Raw genomic sequence first — 19,832 nt, 5'->3', positions numbered from 1 at the left:
TGCAGCCAGGATGGATCCCGATCCCACTGCCTGGGAGGCCCCTAAACAGTTCAAACTAAACAACTGTCAATGAGGCATTTTCTTAAGATAAAAAAAATAACCGTAAAGGGAAGCCACCCTCTTAGGGTAGTGCAGTACTCCAGAAAGAGTCCCTTTGTATTCTCAAGGCTGAAGTTTAGACCATACTGGAAAGAGTACAGCTGTGGCTTTCTAGGTAATAGAAGTCACATGCTTCTCACTGGAAGAACTTGCTAGGAAATTGCCTTTTACAGTTCTGAGAAGGATGTTCAAGAAGAGTCTCTGAAGGACTGCTGCTGTGAAACTGCTTAGGTGATGATGGTTACTGAAGTGCTCTGATGCTGCTGTATGCCACCCACCGCAGGAATCCAGCATTAGGAAGATAAAGGTGCTGTAGGTGCAAGCACTAGGACTAGGAAACAAATCCTTTCCTCCTGTATTGTGAGGAATTGCCGGTAGGAAGAAACTGAGGGTTATTGTTTAATAGGTTTCAATTTAGGAAGTTGAAAAAGTTCCAGAGATACATGGTGATGATGACTGTGCAACAGTGGGAATCTATGGTTTAAAATAACTACCATGGTAGTCTTTATGTTGTGTGTATTTTTTCACAATAAAAATTACCATGCATGTAGCTACCAGGGAACAGGTTAAGGATTTAGCTCAGTGGTAGGGCACTTGACCAGCAATCACATGGCCCTGGGTTCAGTCTCCAGCAATTGTGACAGCATTCACAAGACCTGTGCAAGCTCAAGCCAGACAAAAATCTCAGCATGGAGAGGAAAGTGCATATGCAATCCCAAACCCTAGCTAAGGAACTGTTGGGAACTGATAGCTGCTGGAATAGGGAAAGTCGGGGCTCTTTAAAGAAATAGTAGACCACACTTCAATAGAAGGCTACACATCCAGGAATATATGGGCAGCACACAGACAGAAAGGGGATACAAAGTTGGGTGGGTAGAGAAGTGGGCAAGGAGTTGGAGAGGTATTGTGCACCCCAATAAAACGTATCTGGGGATCAGAGGATAGAGCCACCCACTAGATTAGACATTGAGGTCAGGCAATGATGGTACACACCCTTAATCCTTTATCACTCGGGAGACAGAGATCCCTCTAGATCTCTGTGAGTTCAGGGCCACACTGGGAACAGAGCCAGGCATGGTGGCACATGCTTTTAATCCCAACATTTGAGATCTTATGCCTTTGCTTGGGAAGTACACACGCCTTTAATCCCAGGAAGTAACATGGCAGGGCAGAAACAGGTATATAAGGCATGAGGAAACAGAAACTCTCTTGAGGCTGAGGATTTCGTAGAGGTAAGAATGTGCCTGATTTGTTCTGTTTATCTGATCTTTCAGCTTTCACCCCAATATCTGGCTCCTTTTTTTATTATTAATAAGACTTTTTAAGATTTGTGTTACAGAGAGAGGATGGATATGTTTAAAATATGTTGTATAGACTACTCAAAGAGTTAATACGAATTAGAAAAAGTTGAACTCCCACAAAATAAAAAGTCAGTTATAATTAAGAATCCTCAGATTACGCAGTTGGGACCTGCAAGATGACTTAGCAGGTGAACACATTTGCTGCAAAGTCTTGAGGCTGATCTCTAGGACCTCTGCAAAGGAAAGAATGTTTGTAAGTAAAGTTAAAACATACTATAAAGCCTCTGGTTAAACCCATATGCAACTGCTGCTTGGATAGGCTGAACTATAAAAGAATAGAAAGTCTAGTAGTAGTCTGCTTATAACTTGATACAAGATAAAGTGTCTTAGTCTGCTCAGGCTACCAAATGAAAACATCATAGACCACATGGCTCAAGATAGAAAGGTAGGGCAAGCCTCTTCAATTAAGTTGTCTCAGATGGCAACCTTTTCCTCAGAACTCCTGTTGTTATTGACCCCTTCTCCTACTAAATACTGTGTTTAATTCTAAAGAGGGCTTCTGGAACAGTAGTTCTAAAACTTGGATATCTGGTAAAATCACTAGGGAGCTTTAAATAAGTTCTCTCTCTAGGTCTTAAATGGCTTAAGTCAGAATTTGGGGACAGTAGAAAACTGATATACCCTGTAAATCACCCCTGAAGAGTCCAGTGTTCAACACTGTGAGTCACTGGTTTAGAGCAGGCTAGCCCCTGGGGAGGCACCTAGTCAGGAGTGTGAACAGCTCAGCATAAACAGCTTGCTCGGCAACAATGGTTACCGTCTGATAAATGTGTGCTTTGCTGATTTGAAAGGAACCCTTTGTGTGTTCTGTATCACTGTTCAATCTTTTCATTTGCTAGGTAGCTTTCAGGGTCAGTGGAGAGATTTTTTTCTTTTAAGATACACTTATTGTCTTTTGAACTTTATAGAAATTTGTAAAATTTTGTAGGAGAAATACAATCAAAATTTTAGAAGAGGCTTTTACCATGGTACCTTAAATGCTTATTTTATAAAGGTAATTTTAAAAAGTTTTCACTGACCTCTGCAGCAAGACTCTTGGCACTGATAATGCAAGAAAAGTTTGTACAGCCACATCTGTACCTTTGCCTGCATCAAGACCAGTCACAGCTCCTACCGCCAGTGAAATCTGAGTTGCAGGTACAACAGGGAAATGGTGGTAGTAGACTTGCTAGAACCAAGAGGAAACCTGGAAGTCCTTCTCAAATAAAAGCAGACGTATATTCTACTCCTCAGCACCTCTCTTCTAGTTCTATTTCTCCTTTCTTCCACTCTCAGTGTAAAAATTTGATAACCCCAAAGCAGACTTGGAAGTAGTGCTTTAGGTCACTGTCCTAGGTGATAAATACAGAAACAGGGAAAGGAAAGGAAAGTCCATAGGATTCGTGAGTTAATGGCACACCTCTGTGTGCACATTCACATGCCAGGCTCTTCTGTACACCTCTGTGTGCACATTCACATGCCAGGCTCTTCTGTACACCTCTGTGTGCACATTCATATGCCAGGCTCTTCTGGGAGGAGAGCCTAGGCTAGGAGCCATGGAGTCATACTGATAGTCTTGGCTTCTAGTAACTCCCCAAAGCTTATCACAAAAGACAGTGGTAAATGGCAGAGTTGGGTGCATTCACCTGCAGTGAACGATGTTCTGTTTCGTGCCACTAGAGGGGGCAAATTATGATTGGCGTAGAGCTCTGTTGATCCACATGTAGATCCAACACTTGGTAATTTACTGGACAGCTTATCCAGTGATTGCCAGGAACACCTGGAAACTCTTTAGAGCAGCTTCTTCTTGAAAATTTTAAAACAATCCTAGCCAAGTGAGCACAGAGCACTTGCAGGCTGTGCCAGGACTGATTCAAGATTGTGTGGCCAATAGTAATTTGCTGTACCTTGACTTTAACCTCAAGTTTCAGTTGCTTCACCTGAAACATCATTAATAAGCTCTTGTGGGAATGTATGACTTTTGTGACAATTAAATGGAATAACATGGTGAACCATCCATTAATTTCTGACACTCACTTAACAAATGGAGGTTTTTTTCCTTTCAGTAAAATGCCCATCAATCTTATTCTAATTGAAAAAAAAAATATACATTAAGATTTATTGTCACTTGTTCTATTAGAATGTATTAGTTATACATAATACCGGATTTCATTCTGACACATACATGCATATAATGTATTTTGATTATATTCACCTCTTATTATCCTCTCTTGTGCTCTTTCCATTCCTACCAATCCTCTTTCTCTTCTCAGCTAGTCCTCCTTCTATTTTAATGTCTTTAATTAGTTAATTTATTTATAGGTGACACAAATAGTCTCACTGGGTTGTGTAGAAGCATGTGTGTGGGATTATTTATAGGGGAATAAGTACCTTACCAGTGGCTACACCACTAAAGGAAAATGTTTTTCCTTCACCACAGCAACCATTAACTGCTTATACCTCTTCAAAGAGGGGTAAAGCTTCATGAACCTCTTCCCATTCTGTGGCAGAATAATAACAGGCTCAATCTTGTGCCTGTATTGTGTAAATAGTCACAGCTGAGATCCTGAATATACTGTTGATGCTGTGCCCAGAGGACAGTGTTCCACAACACTCTACCCCTTCCTCTGGCTCATTTTTCTCCTTCTCCTCCCCCTCCCCCTCCTTCTCCTCCTCCTCCATCTTTTGAGACCAGGTTTCTCTGTGTAGCCCTGGCTGTCCTGGACCTTACTTTGTAGACCAGGCTGGTCTCAAACTCAGAGATCTGCCTGCCTCTGTCTCCTGTGTGCTGGGATTAAAGGTGTTCAGCACCACCACCACCAGGCTCTTTCTTTTTTTCTATTCCCTCTTCCACAATGTTCCCTGGCTTCCAATGGAGTAGTATAGAGGGATAGAAACATTAAGAGTGCTATATTAGACTTACTCTTTGTGAGCTCTTTATACATCCAGCAGTTACTGAAGAAGGTGGTTGGATGTGGGAATATGAAACTCAGGGCAGAGGTCTGGACTAAAGATAGATTGGCAGTCAGCACTTGACAGGAAAAGAATGGGGCCAAGAAGATGGAAACCGATGACTGGGGTACTTCCACAGTTAGAGGCTAAAGGTCCTTTTCCTTGAAGCATCCCAGGCCATTGTTTAACTTGAGAATCTCAGATTGCTTTTTATCTCACTTCTCTTCCCTCTTTCACTACTTCGTAAGCCCAGTTCTTCTTACCAAGTTACATATGTGTACTGGCTAGTTTTTATGTCAGCTTGACACAAGCTAGAGTCATTTGGAAAGAGAGAACATCAATTGAGACAATGCTCCCACCAGACTGGCCTGTGGGCAAGCCTGTGGTGCATTTTGTTAATTGATGTTTGAATTGGGAGGGTCCATCTCACCATGGATGGTGCCACCTCTGGGCAGGTGGTCCTGGATGCCCAGGCAAGCAAGCTGAATAAGCCACAGGGTGCAGGTCAGTAAACAGCACTCCTCCTTGGCCTCTGCTTCAGTTCCTGCCTCTAGGTTTCTGCCTTGAGTTCCTGCCTAACTTCCTTTGATGATGGACTGTGACCTGAGAGTTGTAAGCTAGAATAAATCTTTTCTTCCCCAAGCTGTTTTTGGTCATGGTGTTTTATCACAGTAATAGTAACCCTAACTAAGACAATGTTGTAGGACTGTGATGAAATCATTGACGATATTAATGTGATGGCTGGTAATGGAGCCTCTGGAACAGAAGGGGGCGGGGTTGGTATCCTGGCTTTACTGTTTACTACTTAACTAACCTTGGGTATTTTACCCAGTTTCTCTAAGCCTTAGTCTTCATCATTAGTAATTAAAAATAATAGTAATAATTTATTTGCTACTATATGCCAGGCACTGTTTTATGTCCTTTTCATATATTAACTTAATCCATAAAACAACCCATTGAGATGATTCCTATCTGTATCCCACTTTGTTAAGGAAACTGAAGCTTAAAGAGGTTTTTTACTTTGGGAAACATTATACACCTGGAAAACAGCAGCTGGCCCTTAACTAGGCCATCTGGCTCCGGAAGCAGTGCCCGTTTTCTAGTATCTGATTCAGACCTCTGTCTGGAATTAAAGAGTGAGTAACTCACGTAAAGTGCTTAGTAGTTCAGTGGAGCCTACACATGCATATGTAATAAATACTAACTTTTGGAGATAGCCTAGTAGGTTAAGGAGAGAGATGAGACAGGGAGATCCATGGAGCTTCCTGAACAAACAATACATCCAATTAGTGAGCTCCAGGTTCAAAAGTTCCTGAGTCAAAAATAAGGTGGAGAAGTGATTCCAGCCTCCAAATGCACATGAAGCTTCCATGTTTACATGCACCTACACACACACACACACACACACACACACACACACACACACACACACACACACACACACACACACATAAACACACATTAAAATAAGTCCCAGGATGCCAGCGTGACTACAAGAGTAGCTTGAGTGGCCATGAAGAGTTTCTTGCCTTCTCTTTACGTTAGCTTTGTCTTTTGCAATGTGAAATCTTTGAGTAGTTCACCTCCAAGCTCCTTTTCAGTATAAAACTCAGATCTATGCCTTCCAAGAATATTAAAATAAATTACCTATTCTCTTAAATTTGGATGGAGAAAGAGACCCACATCACCTTGGAAGACATGGACTAAGACTCTTTAGTATTGCCTTGCTAACCTGTGTATCTTGCCCTTCTGCTCCTCAAGATGCTTGTTATGAGGTAATAAACAAAGAACTGTAAGATTTAGAGCTAAACCATCACATATTGAAATCTGTCCTCACCACACTAATGTGACATTGGACAACCTACCACTGTATCTCCATTTCATCTTCTTTAAACCAGGTAATTGTGTCTTCTTCATTGTATCATTTCAAATGTTAAGTAAGAAATGGCACGTAAAGTGGATAATACATTCAGTACACATTGGCTGTTGTGCTGATGCCCTTATATGGTATATGGCTGAAAGGATTTTTTAGCTCCTCGAGTTCCAAATAAAATGGAAAACTCTCAGTGACCCTTTCTTTAAAAGTGAAGTTGAATTACCTGACTGGACCCTTTAGTCATTAGAAACTGAGGGCATGAAAACTGAATTTATTAATTGTTCAGGCATCTAATTGGGTATGCCTTCATGCTCTCTGTCTTTTACACACACACACACACACACACACACACACACACACACACACACACACACACCAGTCTCTTGAATTTCTTGAGGACTTTGATTTAAAAAACAAAACAAACAACAAATTATGATCAAAAGCCTAGCTCAAGCCAGATTAGAGAAGGGAAAAAAGGAAGGAGGCAAGAATTATTTAGTCCTACAACCAAGAAGGTCAAGAAATGATCTGGTATTGTGTCCTTTGTTTTGTTTTGTTTTGTTTGTTTGTTTGTTTGTTTGTTTGTTTGTTTGGGGTATTTTTGGTTTTTCGAGACAGGGTTTCTCTGTGTAGCTTTGCGCCTGTCCTGGATCTCACTCTGTAGCCCAGATGGGCCTCGAACCCACAGAGATCCGCCTGGCTCTGCCTCCCAAGTGCTGGGATTGAAGGCATTGTGCCACCACCGCCCTCCTCTGGTATTGTGTCTTAAGAGGCCTACTTTGTTCTTATTTGGGTATGTTTCCATGCAGCAATGCTGAGTTTATACATATTCTTACAGCGATGACCCTTTTTAGTATACTTGTAATGCTACAAGATAATTGGCCCACAATTACACATACAATTTTTATCCAAAGGAGTCTGATGCTCAAACATGACATTATTTTCCACCCTGTGGCCAGGTAGGTAGGGCAACCTGATTGAGATCCCCACCAAATCATGGGGACTTAAGAGTATTGTTCTTGTTTTTCAAAAGAGAAAAGAGGCTAAGCAAGCAAAAAAGTTAAGCGATGACAGTCTTAGATTAAGTAATAAAATGCTCACCTTGTTATTGCTATTTTTGATAGGGATGAGCTCTCCCAAGAACCTACTTCATCTTAGGAAGGTTGACTTAGCAGAGTCAGATTGGGACAGAAAATGTAAATCATATTCTTAACTTTCATTTTCTTTTCTTCTTCTCCTGAATTTAACTGTAGTTTTTAGTGCCAATTCCAAAAGGTGATTTTTCATTTTTACTTGCATATTAATTTCAATGTAGTGGGTAAAGGTGAAGGCTAAGATCTCAGGCTGCTTACTTGGATTGTGTCATTTGCACATTTGGAAACCTTCAGTAATTTACTATTGCCTCCTTCCTTGTCTATAAAATGAAGATAATATCTAAGCTGTCCTAGAGATTCAGAAGTCAGTGGGAAGTCATTGGCACAGAGCTTCACACTCAGCTGCACTTTCTGTTGTTAGTTGTAGCTGGAAAGTTTCTCTCCAGGTCTGCCAAGCCCCTGCAGTTCTGTAGCCCACTTATAAAATAATCACTCAGAAGCTCATATTAATTAAAATTGCTCAGCCATTAGCTCAGGCTAACTATTGACTAGCTCTTACATCTTAAATTAACCCATTTTTATAAGTCTATACCTTACCACGTGGCTCATGGATTACCAGTATCTTTACATCTTGATTCTCCTGGTGGTGGCTGGCAGTATCTCCTCATTTAGCCTTCCTGTTCCCAGAATTGTCTTCTCTGCTTGTCCCGCCTATACATTATAAGGTAGTTCTCTGTTAATAATATAAGTTAGGACAAAAAGGGAATCAGGTACATTACTTACCAAAATAGGATAGATAATGGAATATTTTCCCTGAGTTTGTCAAATGCAAATGGGCTAGACATTGTTGATGTATTTATTGCTTGTATATATTGTATATAGTTATTGTACTTATTGTATATAGTTTTTCTTGTATTAGTTATAACTTTTTTCTTTTTTCTTTTTATTAGAATAAAAGGGGGAAATGTGGTGATATTTTATTTGTGCTGAAATGTGATTTTATTTATATGTTAATAAAGTTTGCCTGGAGATCAGAGGTCACATAGCGAGCCATAAACAGAAGTCAGGCGGTGGTAGCACATGCCCTTAATCCAATCACATGGCAGGCAGAGTCTCTGTGTGGTCAAGGACACAGCCAAGCGTGGTGACACGCACCCTTAATCCCAGTACCAACCATAGAGACCTGGAGGTCTGTATAGACAGGCAGTGACAAGGAAGTGATGTGGCTGGGCTTAGAGGCAATGAGAAGGCAGAACAGGAAGGCAATAAAGGCAGGTTAGACAGGAAGAAGCTCTCTGGGGAAGGACATCGAGGTGGTAGGCTAAGGCTAGCCATGGCTATTCGCTATTTTTCTGATCTCTTAGGCTATTACCCTTGTATTTGGCTCTGTGTTTCTTATTTAATAAGACTGTGTAGAAATTCACCTACAGTTAGTTCCATATGGTCAGCATTGGCATAGACTGTCCTCTGACTATGATGAGAAGGCCAAGGTCGGGAGACAGTTTCAAAACCATTTCAGGATAGGGAGTTGAAGTCAAATTGAAAGGAGGCCTTGGAGATCAAATCACAAGACCAAGTTTAATAATGATCTTAATTTTTACAACACACTAATTAAATGGCACATTCTCATTGACTTTGTGAATTTCAATGGACAATTACATTTTTAGGCTTCTTACTTTTTGGGAAAATGAATAATTTGGGATAGAATGATCTTCAGTCTCATTATTCATTTTTCTTAGTTATTTAAGAAGACAAGGAAGTAAAAAGGTATGTGTGCATGGTGTGACTGTCTTCAGAGAACCATGGGAAAATAGTGTGTTAATTTACAGTGATTGACTTACTTGTGTTAGACTTACAAACTGACTTAATCAACTTTTTTTTAAGAGACTGTTAAATCCAATTTTATAGTCTACTGTTTAGATCATTTCCAAGTATCTGTTCATCCTATCTTATATCTGTCTTGGATTTATTTAGGAAAGTGTTTGAGGAATTGTGCTAATATTTGTCTTAGAGTCAAAACATTGGTTTGGAGAACCTGCTGCACCACCTATTTGCTGAATTACTAGGATCAATTTACATTCCCTCCAATGGGCCTCCTTTCGTTCATCTGTCTAATGAGCATTTCTCTTGTCCAGTTTTTAAGCCCTTTTCTAGGGTCTAGGATCCTGTGACTGTCATAGCATAGATATGGCAGGAGTAGCTGGATTCCAGAGGGAGAACTTGCTCTCACCTTGCCCTTTGGGAACATTTTTTTTAACCTGTTCTCCATTATATTTACTGCAGGATTTCGGCTGAATGCCTCTTCTTGGCCCATGTTCCTTTTGAAGACACTAAATGGAGCAGAGATGGCTCCCATCAAGATTTTCCATAAGGTATACTGTCCCTCAGCTATCATGATCTGCAAGCTTCTTAAAATCAATTAGCCAGGCAGTGCAGCATTCAGGAAGCAGAGGCAGATATATCTCTGAGTTGGAGGTCAGCCTGGTCTATAGATGAAGTTCCAGGATAGCCAGGGCTACACGGAGAACCCCTGTCTTGAAAAACAAAAACCAAAAAAGAAAGGAAAAAAATAATCAAATACTTGCCTTCTATCAATTACTGAGCCTCTGCCGCCTCCTTTATTTCTGTGGCCTGAAGCTGCTTCTCAGAAACTAGTTCAGTAGAAGATTTAAGTCTATGAAGCAGATGTTATCTTCAGAGAATTGTATTAGACTATAAGAATGAGACACGCCGGGCGGTGGTGGCAAATACCTTTAATCCCAGCACTCAGGAAGCAGAGGAAGGTGGATCTCTGTGAGTTCGAGGCCAGCCTGGGCTACAGAGTGAGTTCCAGGATAGGCTCCAAAGCTACACAGGGAAACCCTGACTCAAAAAACCAAGGGGGAAAAAAAAGAATGAGATAGGATTTCTGGTTTGGGGATCCTAGCTGCCAATAACAAGCTAATCTCATAAGATCTTTTCTGACTTTATCTGCAGAGTGAACTCTGTCTGCCTAACAGGGTTGTTAAGAAATTAAAATGTGTTTATTAGAACCTCGAAATATAGTACAAACCTAAAGGAGTAATTCTTACAGAGTTCTGTAGTCTGTGTTCTAAAATAGGTAAAAATGTTATTTAATTATCTATAATATGTTTGTAGCCTTATATATATTATCACATTTAATACCCACATCTGGCTTATATCTACTAGGAATTATTCAACTCACTTAATCATTAAGGAAGCATACTTTTAAAGTTTTTAGTTGCATTTATTTATTTATTTATTTATTTATTTATTTATTTATTTATTTATTTATGTGTATGGGTGTTTTGCCTGTATTAATATATTTGTGCCACATGCATGCCTAGTGCCTGTGAAGGCCAGAAGAGGATGTCAGATTCCCTGGAATAGGAGTTAAGGATGGTTGTGAACCACCATATGGGTGTGGGAGCCAAACTTGGGTCCTCTGCAAGAGTAGCCTGTGAGTGCTCTTACCTGCTGAGCCAGCTCTCCAGCCCCAAGAAAGCATGCTTCTGAGTAAGGAATTTGCTAACAGTCCCATAGCCAGTAAGGGACAGAACAGGGATGGGGAACCTGTGTTTATTTTTTCTGTGCCTCAAGAGGGGAGAATGTCAGCCTGCTGGTAGTTAACTTCTCCAGTGGGGTGAGAGCTACTGTAGAAATGACTGAGTTAGGTTTGCCTGTGCTGCTAGTCAAATATAAATCATGAGAACATTCTGGTTTCCAAATATAATATATTGGGCTACTTGAAATCTCTTTCAATGAGAAATATCTCGAACTGTGAGGTGGGTATGTGGGGGAAGGGTCATTATACTCTCTTCCATGCTTTGTGGAGCTTACTAGAAAGTAAGAAAAACAACAATGTTAAACATATGTGCTAAGTGCATAGCTGTCTTGGGGGGCTCTGCCAATCTTTATAGAATCTTGATAAAACACAAGATGAGGTTTGGGCCCATCAAGGAAGAAAGTACATCTTAGAGCCTGGCTGCATCCTAAAATCATCCCTTAAATTTTTAGCCCTTAGTGAAAAAGGTGACATTTCTAAGGAAGAGACTCTGGGAAGGAGTGGGGTGCAGCCATCTCTGATTAAATTGTCTTCTCCCTTGTGGTTGAAGTCTAGGGACTTCACATGATAGAGACATAGCAAATATCACACACCCCAAGTACTTTTAGACAATACAAATATCAGTTACAGACTAGAACCTAAGTATTTGAAAATGCCTGAAGAACTATAAGAAATACAAAACAACATTTGTTTTTTAATTTATATTTGCATACTTATATTGTGAGGAGGGGTACATGCCATAGAATACATATATGGAGGTCAAAGGACAGCTTATAGGAGTGGATTCTCTCCTCCACTCTTGGGTCCTGGGGTTGAAACTCGGGTTGCAGATAGGACTTGAGTTATCAGGCTTGTCAGCAAGTGTCTTTAACCACTGAGCCATCTCACTGGCTCAGAACACCATTTTAAATGCCACATTTTCAAAAGGACCAAATTGAATATCTGAAAATAAAACTGATGAATTTTAAACCTTTAATACTAAAGATTAATAGCACATATGTACTGTAAAAAAATCCATCAAAATATATAATATATAAGGAGTTTACCCCTCAACTATAAAATGAGAAATAGAGAAATGGAAATACATACTAAGGAGAAAAAACAAGGAAAAAATAAGGAGACTTCATACATGGAGATCATGAAACTCAGGAAGACTAATTAAAAAGAGTAAAAAGGGAGAGTATTTGAAAAGATCCTAAGTTTTCCAGCATGTATAATCAAAGCAAATATACATTATAAGAATAAAGCAATATAACTGTAGGAAACTAAGGTCAAAACAGAAGATCTGAGCAAGTAATCAGCAGGATGCCTTTCTAAGGGTTATGTTAGCTGCAGCACATTTCTCCACAGCAACAGTTCAAGCAAAAGGCATTAGACTGTGTTTCAAAGTACTAAGTCATCTACCATGGAGTTGACATCCAACTACACTGCCATTTCAGAATGGAGGTGAAAATCAGACTATCAAACAAACCAGTGCAGGTAGAGCCTAGCATAGCCATTGAGTATGTTTCAGAAAGAAAGCAATTGAACCAAAAAGTAAGAATGAGATGAAGGAAGAATTGGTGAGGAAATGGATTTGTTAAAATATAGATAACTAGGCCGGGCGGTGGTGGCGCATGCCTTTAATCCCAGCACTCGGGAGGCAGAGCCAGGCGGATCTCTGTGAGTTCGAGGCCAGCCTGGGCTACCAAGTGAGTTCCAGGAAAGGCGCAAAGCTACACAGAGAAACCCTGTCTCGAAAAACAAAAAAAAAAAAAATATATAGATAACTATATATTCTATAATAACAAAGTTGTTAATCAGGAGTAAAAGCAATGTAGGAATTAATTACTTATATCAGTATAACCCAGGAGTAGTTTAAAGTTCTTCCATTATCTAGGACTATAAATAAAGATGGTTTACATTTTGTTATCTATACAGTTAAATTCTTAACAGAATCCACAAAATAACTTCTGAGTCAGTAAAGGAGAAAAGAGGGAGAAATTTTAATAAAGATGTTTAAGGTACTAAGTTATAATCTTAAGAGATTCACCAAACAGTTATAAATAGAATGTTTAACTTCTCAGTAAGTGCAGGGAAAATAAGGGAAATTTAGTTAATTTTAAAACACAAAAGAACCTTAAAATAAATAGAAACATAGACAGTAAGGTATCTGTAATAAATATAGCCAGGTGGTGGTGGTGGTACACGCCTTTAATCCCAGCACTCGGGAGGCAGAGGCAGGCGGATCTCTGTGAGTTCGAGGCCAGCCTGGTCTACAGAGCTAGTTCTAGGACAGCCAGGGCTACACAGAGAAACCCTGTCTCAAAAAACAAAAAAGAATAAATAGACAGACAGACAAACAGGCAAACAAACGGACTTAGTGGCACCTACTTGTATGCAGTTCAAGTTTTCAGGAGGCTGAAATGGGAAAATCACTTAAACCCAGGCATTTGGGTCAAATTTGGGAAACATATGAAGACCTCCTCTCAAAAAATAAATAAGTAGCAGGGCGGTTGGTGGCGCACGCCTTTAATCCCAGCACTCGGGAGGCAGAGGCAGGGGCAGGCGGATCTCTGTGAGTTCGAGGCCAACCTGGTTTCCAAAGCGAGTTCCAGGAAAGGCTCCAAAGCTACACAGAGAAACCCTGTCTCGAAAAACAAAAATAAATAAATAAATAAATAAATAAATAAATAAATAAATAAATAAATATTCTGATACCCTGGTTATCATGAGAATTTTTTTAATTGCAACATACCATTTGTAACAGACACTACTTAAATGTAATAACATAAAAATATTGATAGTAGCTACCAGACAGGTGGCACATGCCTTTAATTCTAGCCTTTAATTCTAGGAGGCAGAGGCAGAGGCAGGTGGATCTCTATGCATTCAAAGACAGCCTAATCTATATAGCAAGCTCCAGGCAAGCCATGGATACATAGTAAAATCCTATATTAAGTACACACACACCCAGAGAGAGAGAGAGAGAGAGAGAGAGAGAGAGAGAGAGAGAGAGAACATAAAAGATAGTACCAGACAAACTTTATCAAGATAAAACTGATATAAAGTATACTTAATTCAGACAGAGATGTTAATACTAAAAAGCATTAAAAGAAGTCACTAGGTGATGATTAAAAAGTACAGTTCACCAAGAAAACAAAACAGTCATAGTACACGTGCTTCATAAAAATAGCCTCAGAGTACATGAAGAAGAGAGTGATAATCAGTGGAGATGTGGGAATTCTTGCCCTAGGAAGATGTAAGTACTGTCTAGCATCTCCTTATAAGGCCCAATGACAAAGCAAAGTTCATCCTAGGAATTCAGTGGGTTAATTGGGCATACTTCCAGAGCACAGTGAAAGGTTACTTACAGGAATGGAAGTGACCTCACGGCAGCTGCACTGGAAAGTCTTCTTCATCCAGCATGGATGATGGCTTTCCCATAGCTACGTAAGTAGGTAGAGTGTCTCTCTCCACATAACCTTCTCCAACCTATACTCTAGTACCTCACTGACCCTAAGACTGTGTGCAGTTATGGCAGAATTGCATGCAAATGACTGGGGACTACAGGAGAGAGCAGCCAGATCTCTGGACTTGACCCTTCCTCTGTCCTCCTTCTCTGAGGGAACATCACCAGGCTGCTAGTGCTGGTCTGTTGTAAGCAGACGCAGCTGCTCTGAAGATGGCAGCTGTTTTGCTCAGAGGGCCTCATTCTACAACACACAACAAAACTGGAAAACCTGCAATCAGTAGGAAATATTTCCATGTGTATCTCTCAGTTATTGATAAATAAGGCAGACAAATTAATATATCAGTATCATTGATCAACTTTTAAAGCATCATTTATTCCTACTTTATAGAAATTAATAGTTTGATAATAATTTTTAAAATACCATTCATGGATAAAATGGAATATTAATATGCCAAGAAAAATGTTTAGTAAAAAAGCATGAGGAACTGGCAAGGTTGCTCAGTGGGTAAAGGTGCTCACTGACAAGCCTCACAACCCTAGTCTTATGCCTGGGACCCACATAGTAGAAAAAGACGACTCCCATAAGTTGTATTTTAACTACATATGTGCCATAGCACATTACACCCCACATATATCCACATACAAAATAAATAAATGTAACAAAAGATTTAAAGCATGATATATTTATAAAGTAGATTCAAATTTTTTATACAGGAATAATCTATATTGAAGTTTTAAATGGAAAAGGCTATCATGTTCATAGGTAAGATTTAATGTTATCAGTAATGAAAGTTATTTCTTCCCAAATCAATCTATAAATGTATTGCAGTTGAAATCCAAATAAGGTTTTTCTTTTTTTTTTTTTTTTTTTTTTTGGTTTTTCGAGACAGGGTTTCTCTGTGTAGCTTTGCGCCTCTCCTGGAACTCACTTGGTAGTCCAGGCTGGCCTCGAACTCACAGAGATCCGCCTGGCTCTGCCTTCCGAGTGCTGGGATTAAAGGCGTGCGCCACCACCGCCCGGCCAAATAAGGTTTTTCTATCTAACTTGAAAAGCTGATTAATTCATTTAAAAGATGGAGAAAAAAGCAACTCAAAATAATGCTGAAGAATGACAAAGTAGAGGGACACTTCCAACCAGGTATCCATTTACTAGGAGAAAAGAGTAGAGTGACAGTTCATTTATTTGAAGTTTGATCTGTGTAGCTACCTCACAAATTAAAGGTAGGTCTGAATATTTCTGTTTGTCATCTAGGAGCCGCCATCACCCTCCCACAACTTCTTCAGAATGGGAATGAAGTTAGAAGCTGTAGACAGGAAGAACCCTCATTTCATTTGTCCAGCCACTATTGGAGAAGTTCGAGGCTCAGAGGTCCTTGTCACTTTTGATGGGTGGCGAGGGGCATTTGACTACTGGTGCCGCTTTGACTCCCGGGACATCTTTCCTGTGGGCTGGTGTTCTTTGACTGGAGATAATCTGCAGCCACCTGGCACCAAAGGTAAAGAACCCTGCAGTCCCCTGAAACCAGAGCTCAGACAATGAGAGAAACCTCTCAGGTCTGTTGTGGTCAATGTGTCTTTACTAGCATACTTCACTATAGGCAGGGGAAGAATGAGGGCTGGCTCCTTAGGTACAAACCAAGGACTGCCAGAGAATAACCAGTAACAGTTCAGAAGTGAGATCAAATGAAGCCAGACATGAAATTCGGGATAAAGTAAAACATTCTCTCTTCTAAATATCCCAACGTATTCTCAGGCAACTCCTACTTTTGCCCCAACCCATTTCAAAGTTTGGAAGTGTCATTCTCAGGACAAATGTCTCCCCCAAGCCTTGAGAGTTGTGTAATGAGCTGGGTAACACTGTTGATGAACATTTCAGAAACACAACAACAGGGTGGACAAAGTAGAACCTTTGAAATAAGGAAATTGAGAATAGGCTCTAGCTCTGCCCTTCAATAACAGTTAATTCACCTCTGTAAACCTCAATTCCCATTTATAAAAGAATACCTACTTCAAAAAGTTCTTGAGAGGAATAAATGAAATCACATGGACAAAATGCACATGTCTTGAAAATAGCAAGCTCTAAGACAATTTCTGTTGTATTTCTGTAGCTATTCTATAATGCAGCTATATGCTGTATTATCATTACTATATTATATATGTTATACTAGACAATTATTGTACTACATCACCATTATTATAGTACTATTACTATAAAATTAACCACTACAAATGGGGGAGTATATATAGCATACTACAGTAGTGCCACAGACTAAATGAAACATAAATAATACTTCTAATGATGATAGTGGAGATCATCTACTAATCCCATAGGTGTGAGGAGAAAGACCGCATGGCCAAATTAATTAAAGCAAGCTTTTTTTTTTTTTTTTTTTAATTCCTGCACATGGGCTGTTTCTCCCTAAGACAGAGTTCAAGAGATCAGCATTGGACCTTGGAAAGATAAGGATTTTCATAGTTCAGGAGTAAGAGATTTGTCAGGCAAATAGGCAGGGTTACAGAAGCAGAACATGAACATACCAAGTTGGTCATAACAACCTCCTGAAATAAAGAGATGGTTGCAAGGTGGTCATAACAACTTTTGGAAAAAAAAAAAAAAAAGGTAGGGTTGCAAGTGGTTATAAACAACTTTCTGAATCAAAGGCATGGTTGCCATTTCCCTGGAACAGACAATACAGACCATTTTTAGTTAAGATTACAGGTGGGGCATAGCCCAATCCTTAAGAAACAGAGATTTAGTCATAAACAGTAATGAGTTTAGTTTGTCTTTACTATAAGATGACTTTCAAGCCCAAGATGGAAGTAGGCTATTTTATCATATCCAAGAGAGATTTTGAGATAGATAATCTTAGCAGCAAAAATAATAACTCCATTCTCTTAAGTCTGAAGCTTACCAATGAATCTAAAAGAATGGAAAATTACCCTATTGTCTCAGAATTTCTTTTCTAAACATCTATAGAATGCATTCATTAATCAACTAAATATTTATTGAACGCCTAGCTATAAGCCAAGCTGAGGATTCAGCAGTGACACAAATGGACAGACTTCCCACTTTCATGGCACTTCTATCCTAGTGATGTGAGGCAGACATAAATATTTATAATAAATCGAGTAGTAAGGTCATTTCAGTGGTTACAGATATCACTAGTTCAGTGGTAGAATATGTGCCATAGCATAAGTGAGGTCCTGGCTTCAATCTTCAACACATACAAAGAAGGTCATATTTTGGGTGGTGGTGGCGCAAGCCTTTAATCCCAGCACTCGGGAGGCAGAGGCAGGTGGATCTCTGTGAGTTCAAGGCCAGCCTGGACTACAGAGTGAGTTCTAGGAAAGGTGCAAAACTACACAGGGAAACCCTGTCTCGGAAAAAAAAAAAAAAAAAAAAAGAAGGTCATATTTTAAATGTATAGTTTGAAAAAGTTTTAACATAAATATATATCCATGGTACCATTACCATAATAAAAATAGTGACTATGTCTATCATCTCCCAAAGTTTCTTTGTGGATCCCTCTCCACTTCTTTACTCAAAAAAATTTTCAGAAAAGTTTGTCTGTAAAGTTGTTATTTAAATTGAGACCTGAGGGATAAAAGGGAGCCGTCTGGAGAAAGAGAGTACAGGCGTGCAGGCAGAACCACTGACACTGTGCTGCTAACATGCATGAGCAAAATGAAAATGTAAGAAGCATGTAGGCTTAGGGGAAGGTGGTATCACTAGGTGCTGTAGAGCAGGCAACAGCCTAATCATGTGGGGCTGCTTTATAAGCCAGAGTGGCAGTTTGGGACTTTGTTCTAAATTAATTGGAGAACAACATAGGGATGTCAATGTTTTCAAATTGTTGTTTAAAAATATGCTAGGTTGTATTCATAGCTACCTTGGGATACAAGTACCCTGGTCACCAGTCAGACATGCCTACAGGGAGTGAAGACATTTGATTTATTGTTTGAAATCACTTTCTAGAATGTAAAAGAACACTTTTAGCTCAGCTATAGAAAAGATAAATAACCCAATTTTAAAATAGGCAAGATGTCCATTAACAAATGGATAAAAATACACACACACACACACACACACACACACACACACACACACACTATGGAATTTTATTTCTCCATAATAAAAAATGAAATCGTATTTGTAAAAAAATGGATACAACTGGGACTTACCATGTTAAGCAAAATAAACCAGACTCAGAAAGACAAATACACATATTTTATATGTGGACTCTGTGTGTGTGTGTGTGTGTGTGTGTGTGTGTGTGTGTGTGTGTGTGTGTGTAGGTCAGAGGTTGCGGGGAAGGAATAAAGAGAAAGTGGCAATAATGTAATACATGCAACATGAAAACAGAAGGTGTAACTATCTGCAAGGGATAAGGAAACCAGCAAGAGGGGATGTGGGAGTGCTCTAGGGGAGGGGGGTAAATAAAAACAAAGTATAATTATACACAGGTGTGGAAATGCCATACTGAATGAAACCCATTACTGTGTATGCTAACTTATAAACAGGCAAATTATTTAGGTAGTTTTTTCTCCAGAGAATATATGCAAATGGTCAATAAGGCCTTGGAACATGCTCAGCATCATTGTCATTAGGGAAATGCTAATTAAATCACAGTGCAATGCCACTTCACACCCACTCATACAGCTGCAATCAAAACATGGATAGTGCTGAGTATTATAGAAGGTGTAGAACAGTTGGACTCCCCATACATTGTTGGTAAGGTGGTAAATGCTGCAAACACATTAGAAAACAGTTTGGAAGTTAAGATAGCTGGATTTAGTTGCTATATGGCCCAGAATTTCCACTCATAGGTATATATAACCCCCCCCCCCCAAACAGAAAACACATCCCTATAAAACAGGAGTGTTTTGGCTGCACTGTCTTTTTATTTCCCCCGGAGCTGAGGACTGAACCCAGGGTCTTGTGCTTGCTAGGCAAGCGTTCTACCACTGAGCTAAATCCCCAACCCCAAGCTGCACTGTTTATTACAGCTCAAAAGTTGAAACAACCTTAATACTCACCAGGAACAGATAAATAAAATTCAGTATATCCACTTAGTAAGATATTATTTGGCAACAAAAAAAGGAATGAATTGCTGATCGCGCTCTAGCACAGCTGTACTGTACAGTCGTGTTAAGTGAGATGAGGGTAGATTGGTTCCAGTTAGTGAGGCTGAGGCAGAGGGATCTTGGAGCAAGGTGAGAGGAAACAGGCTTCTTATGTCTTCTATATGCTGCAAGAAACATATGTCCCGGATCAGGGTAAGAAATTTATTGCCATCCCCCTACTTGCCTGCAAGGCTCTGGGAAGCAGCAAGTGCCTTGGAACTGATAGTGGAATCGTTTTAGTTTACTTAAAGCTAAAACCAGACAAGCTCTTTTCTCCAGGTTTTGTTCATGAGTAGATTGATTTCATATGTTCTTGCTTTGAAAGTTC

At 39.6% G+C, this 19,832-nt stretch overlaps 1 protein-coding gene across 12 annotated transcripts in view; it reads left to right on the top strand.

Annotated features, from left to right (window-relative positions):
* Positions 1–19,832, top strand: part of Scmh1 (Scm polycomb group protein homolog 1) — a 161,561-nt gene that overhangs the window by 79,050 nt on the left and 62,679 nt on the right. For all 12 annotated transcript variants that reach the window (XM_052717966.1, XM_052717964.1, XM_052717965.1 and 9 more), the window contains 2 exons: positions 9,645–9,733; positions 15,633–15,876. In XM_052717966.1, coding sequence (XP_052573926.1) covers positions 9,645–9,733; positions 15,633–15,876 — 333 coding nt within the window. The remainder of the gene's footprint in view (positions 1–9,644; positions 9,734–15,632; positions 15,877–19,832) is intronic.

The sequence above is a fragment of the Peromyscus californicus genome, unplaced genomic scaffold, assembly GCF_007827085.1.
Source record: "Peromyscus californicus insignis strain IS unplaced genomic scaffold, ASM782708v3 Scaffold_5__1_contigs__length_169319896, whole genome shotgun sequence".
Lineage (NCBI taxonomy): Eukaryota > Metazoa > Chordata > Mammalia > Rodentia > Cricetidae > Peromyscus > Peromyscus californicus.
The sequence above is the reverse complement of the archived record's forward strand: the minus strand, read 5'-3'. Positions and strand labels throughout refer to the sequence as shown.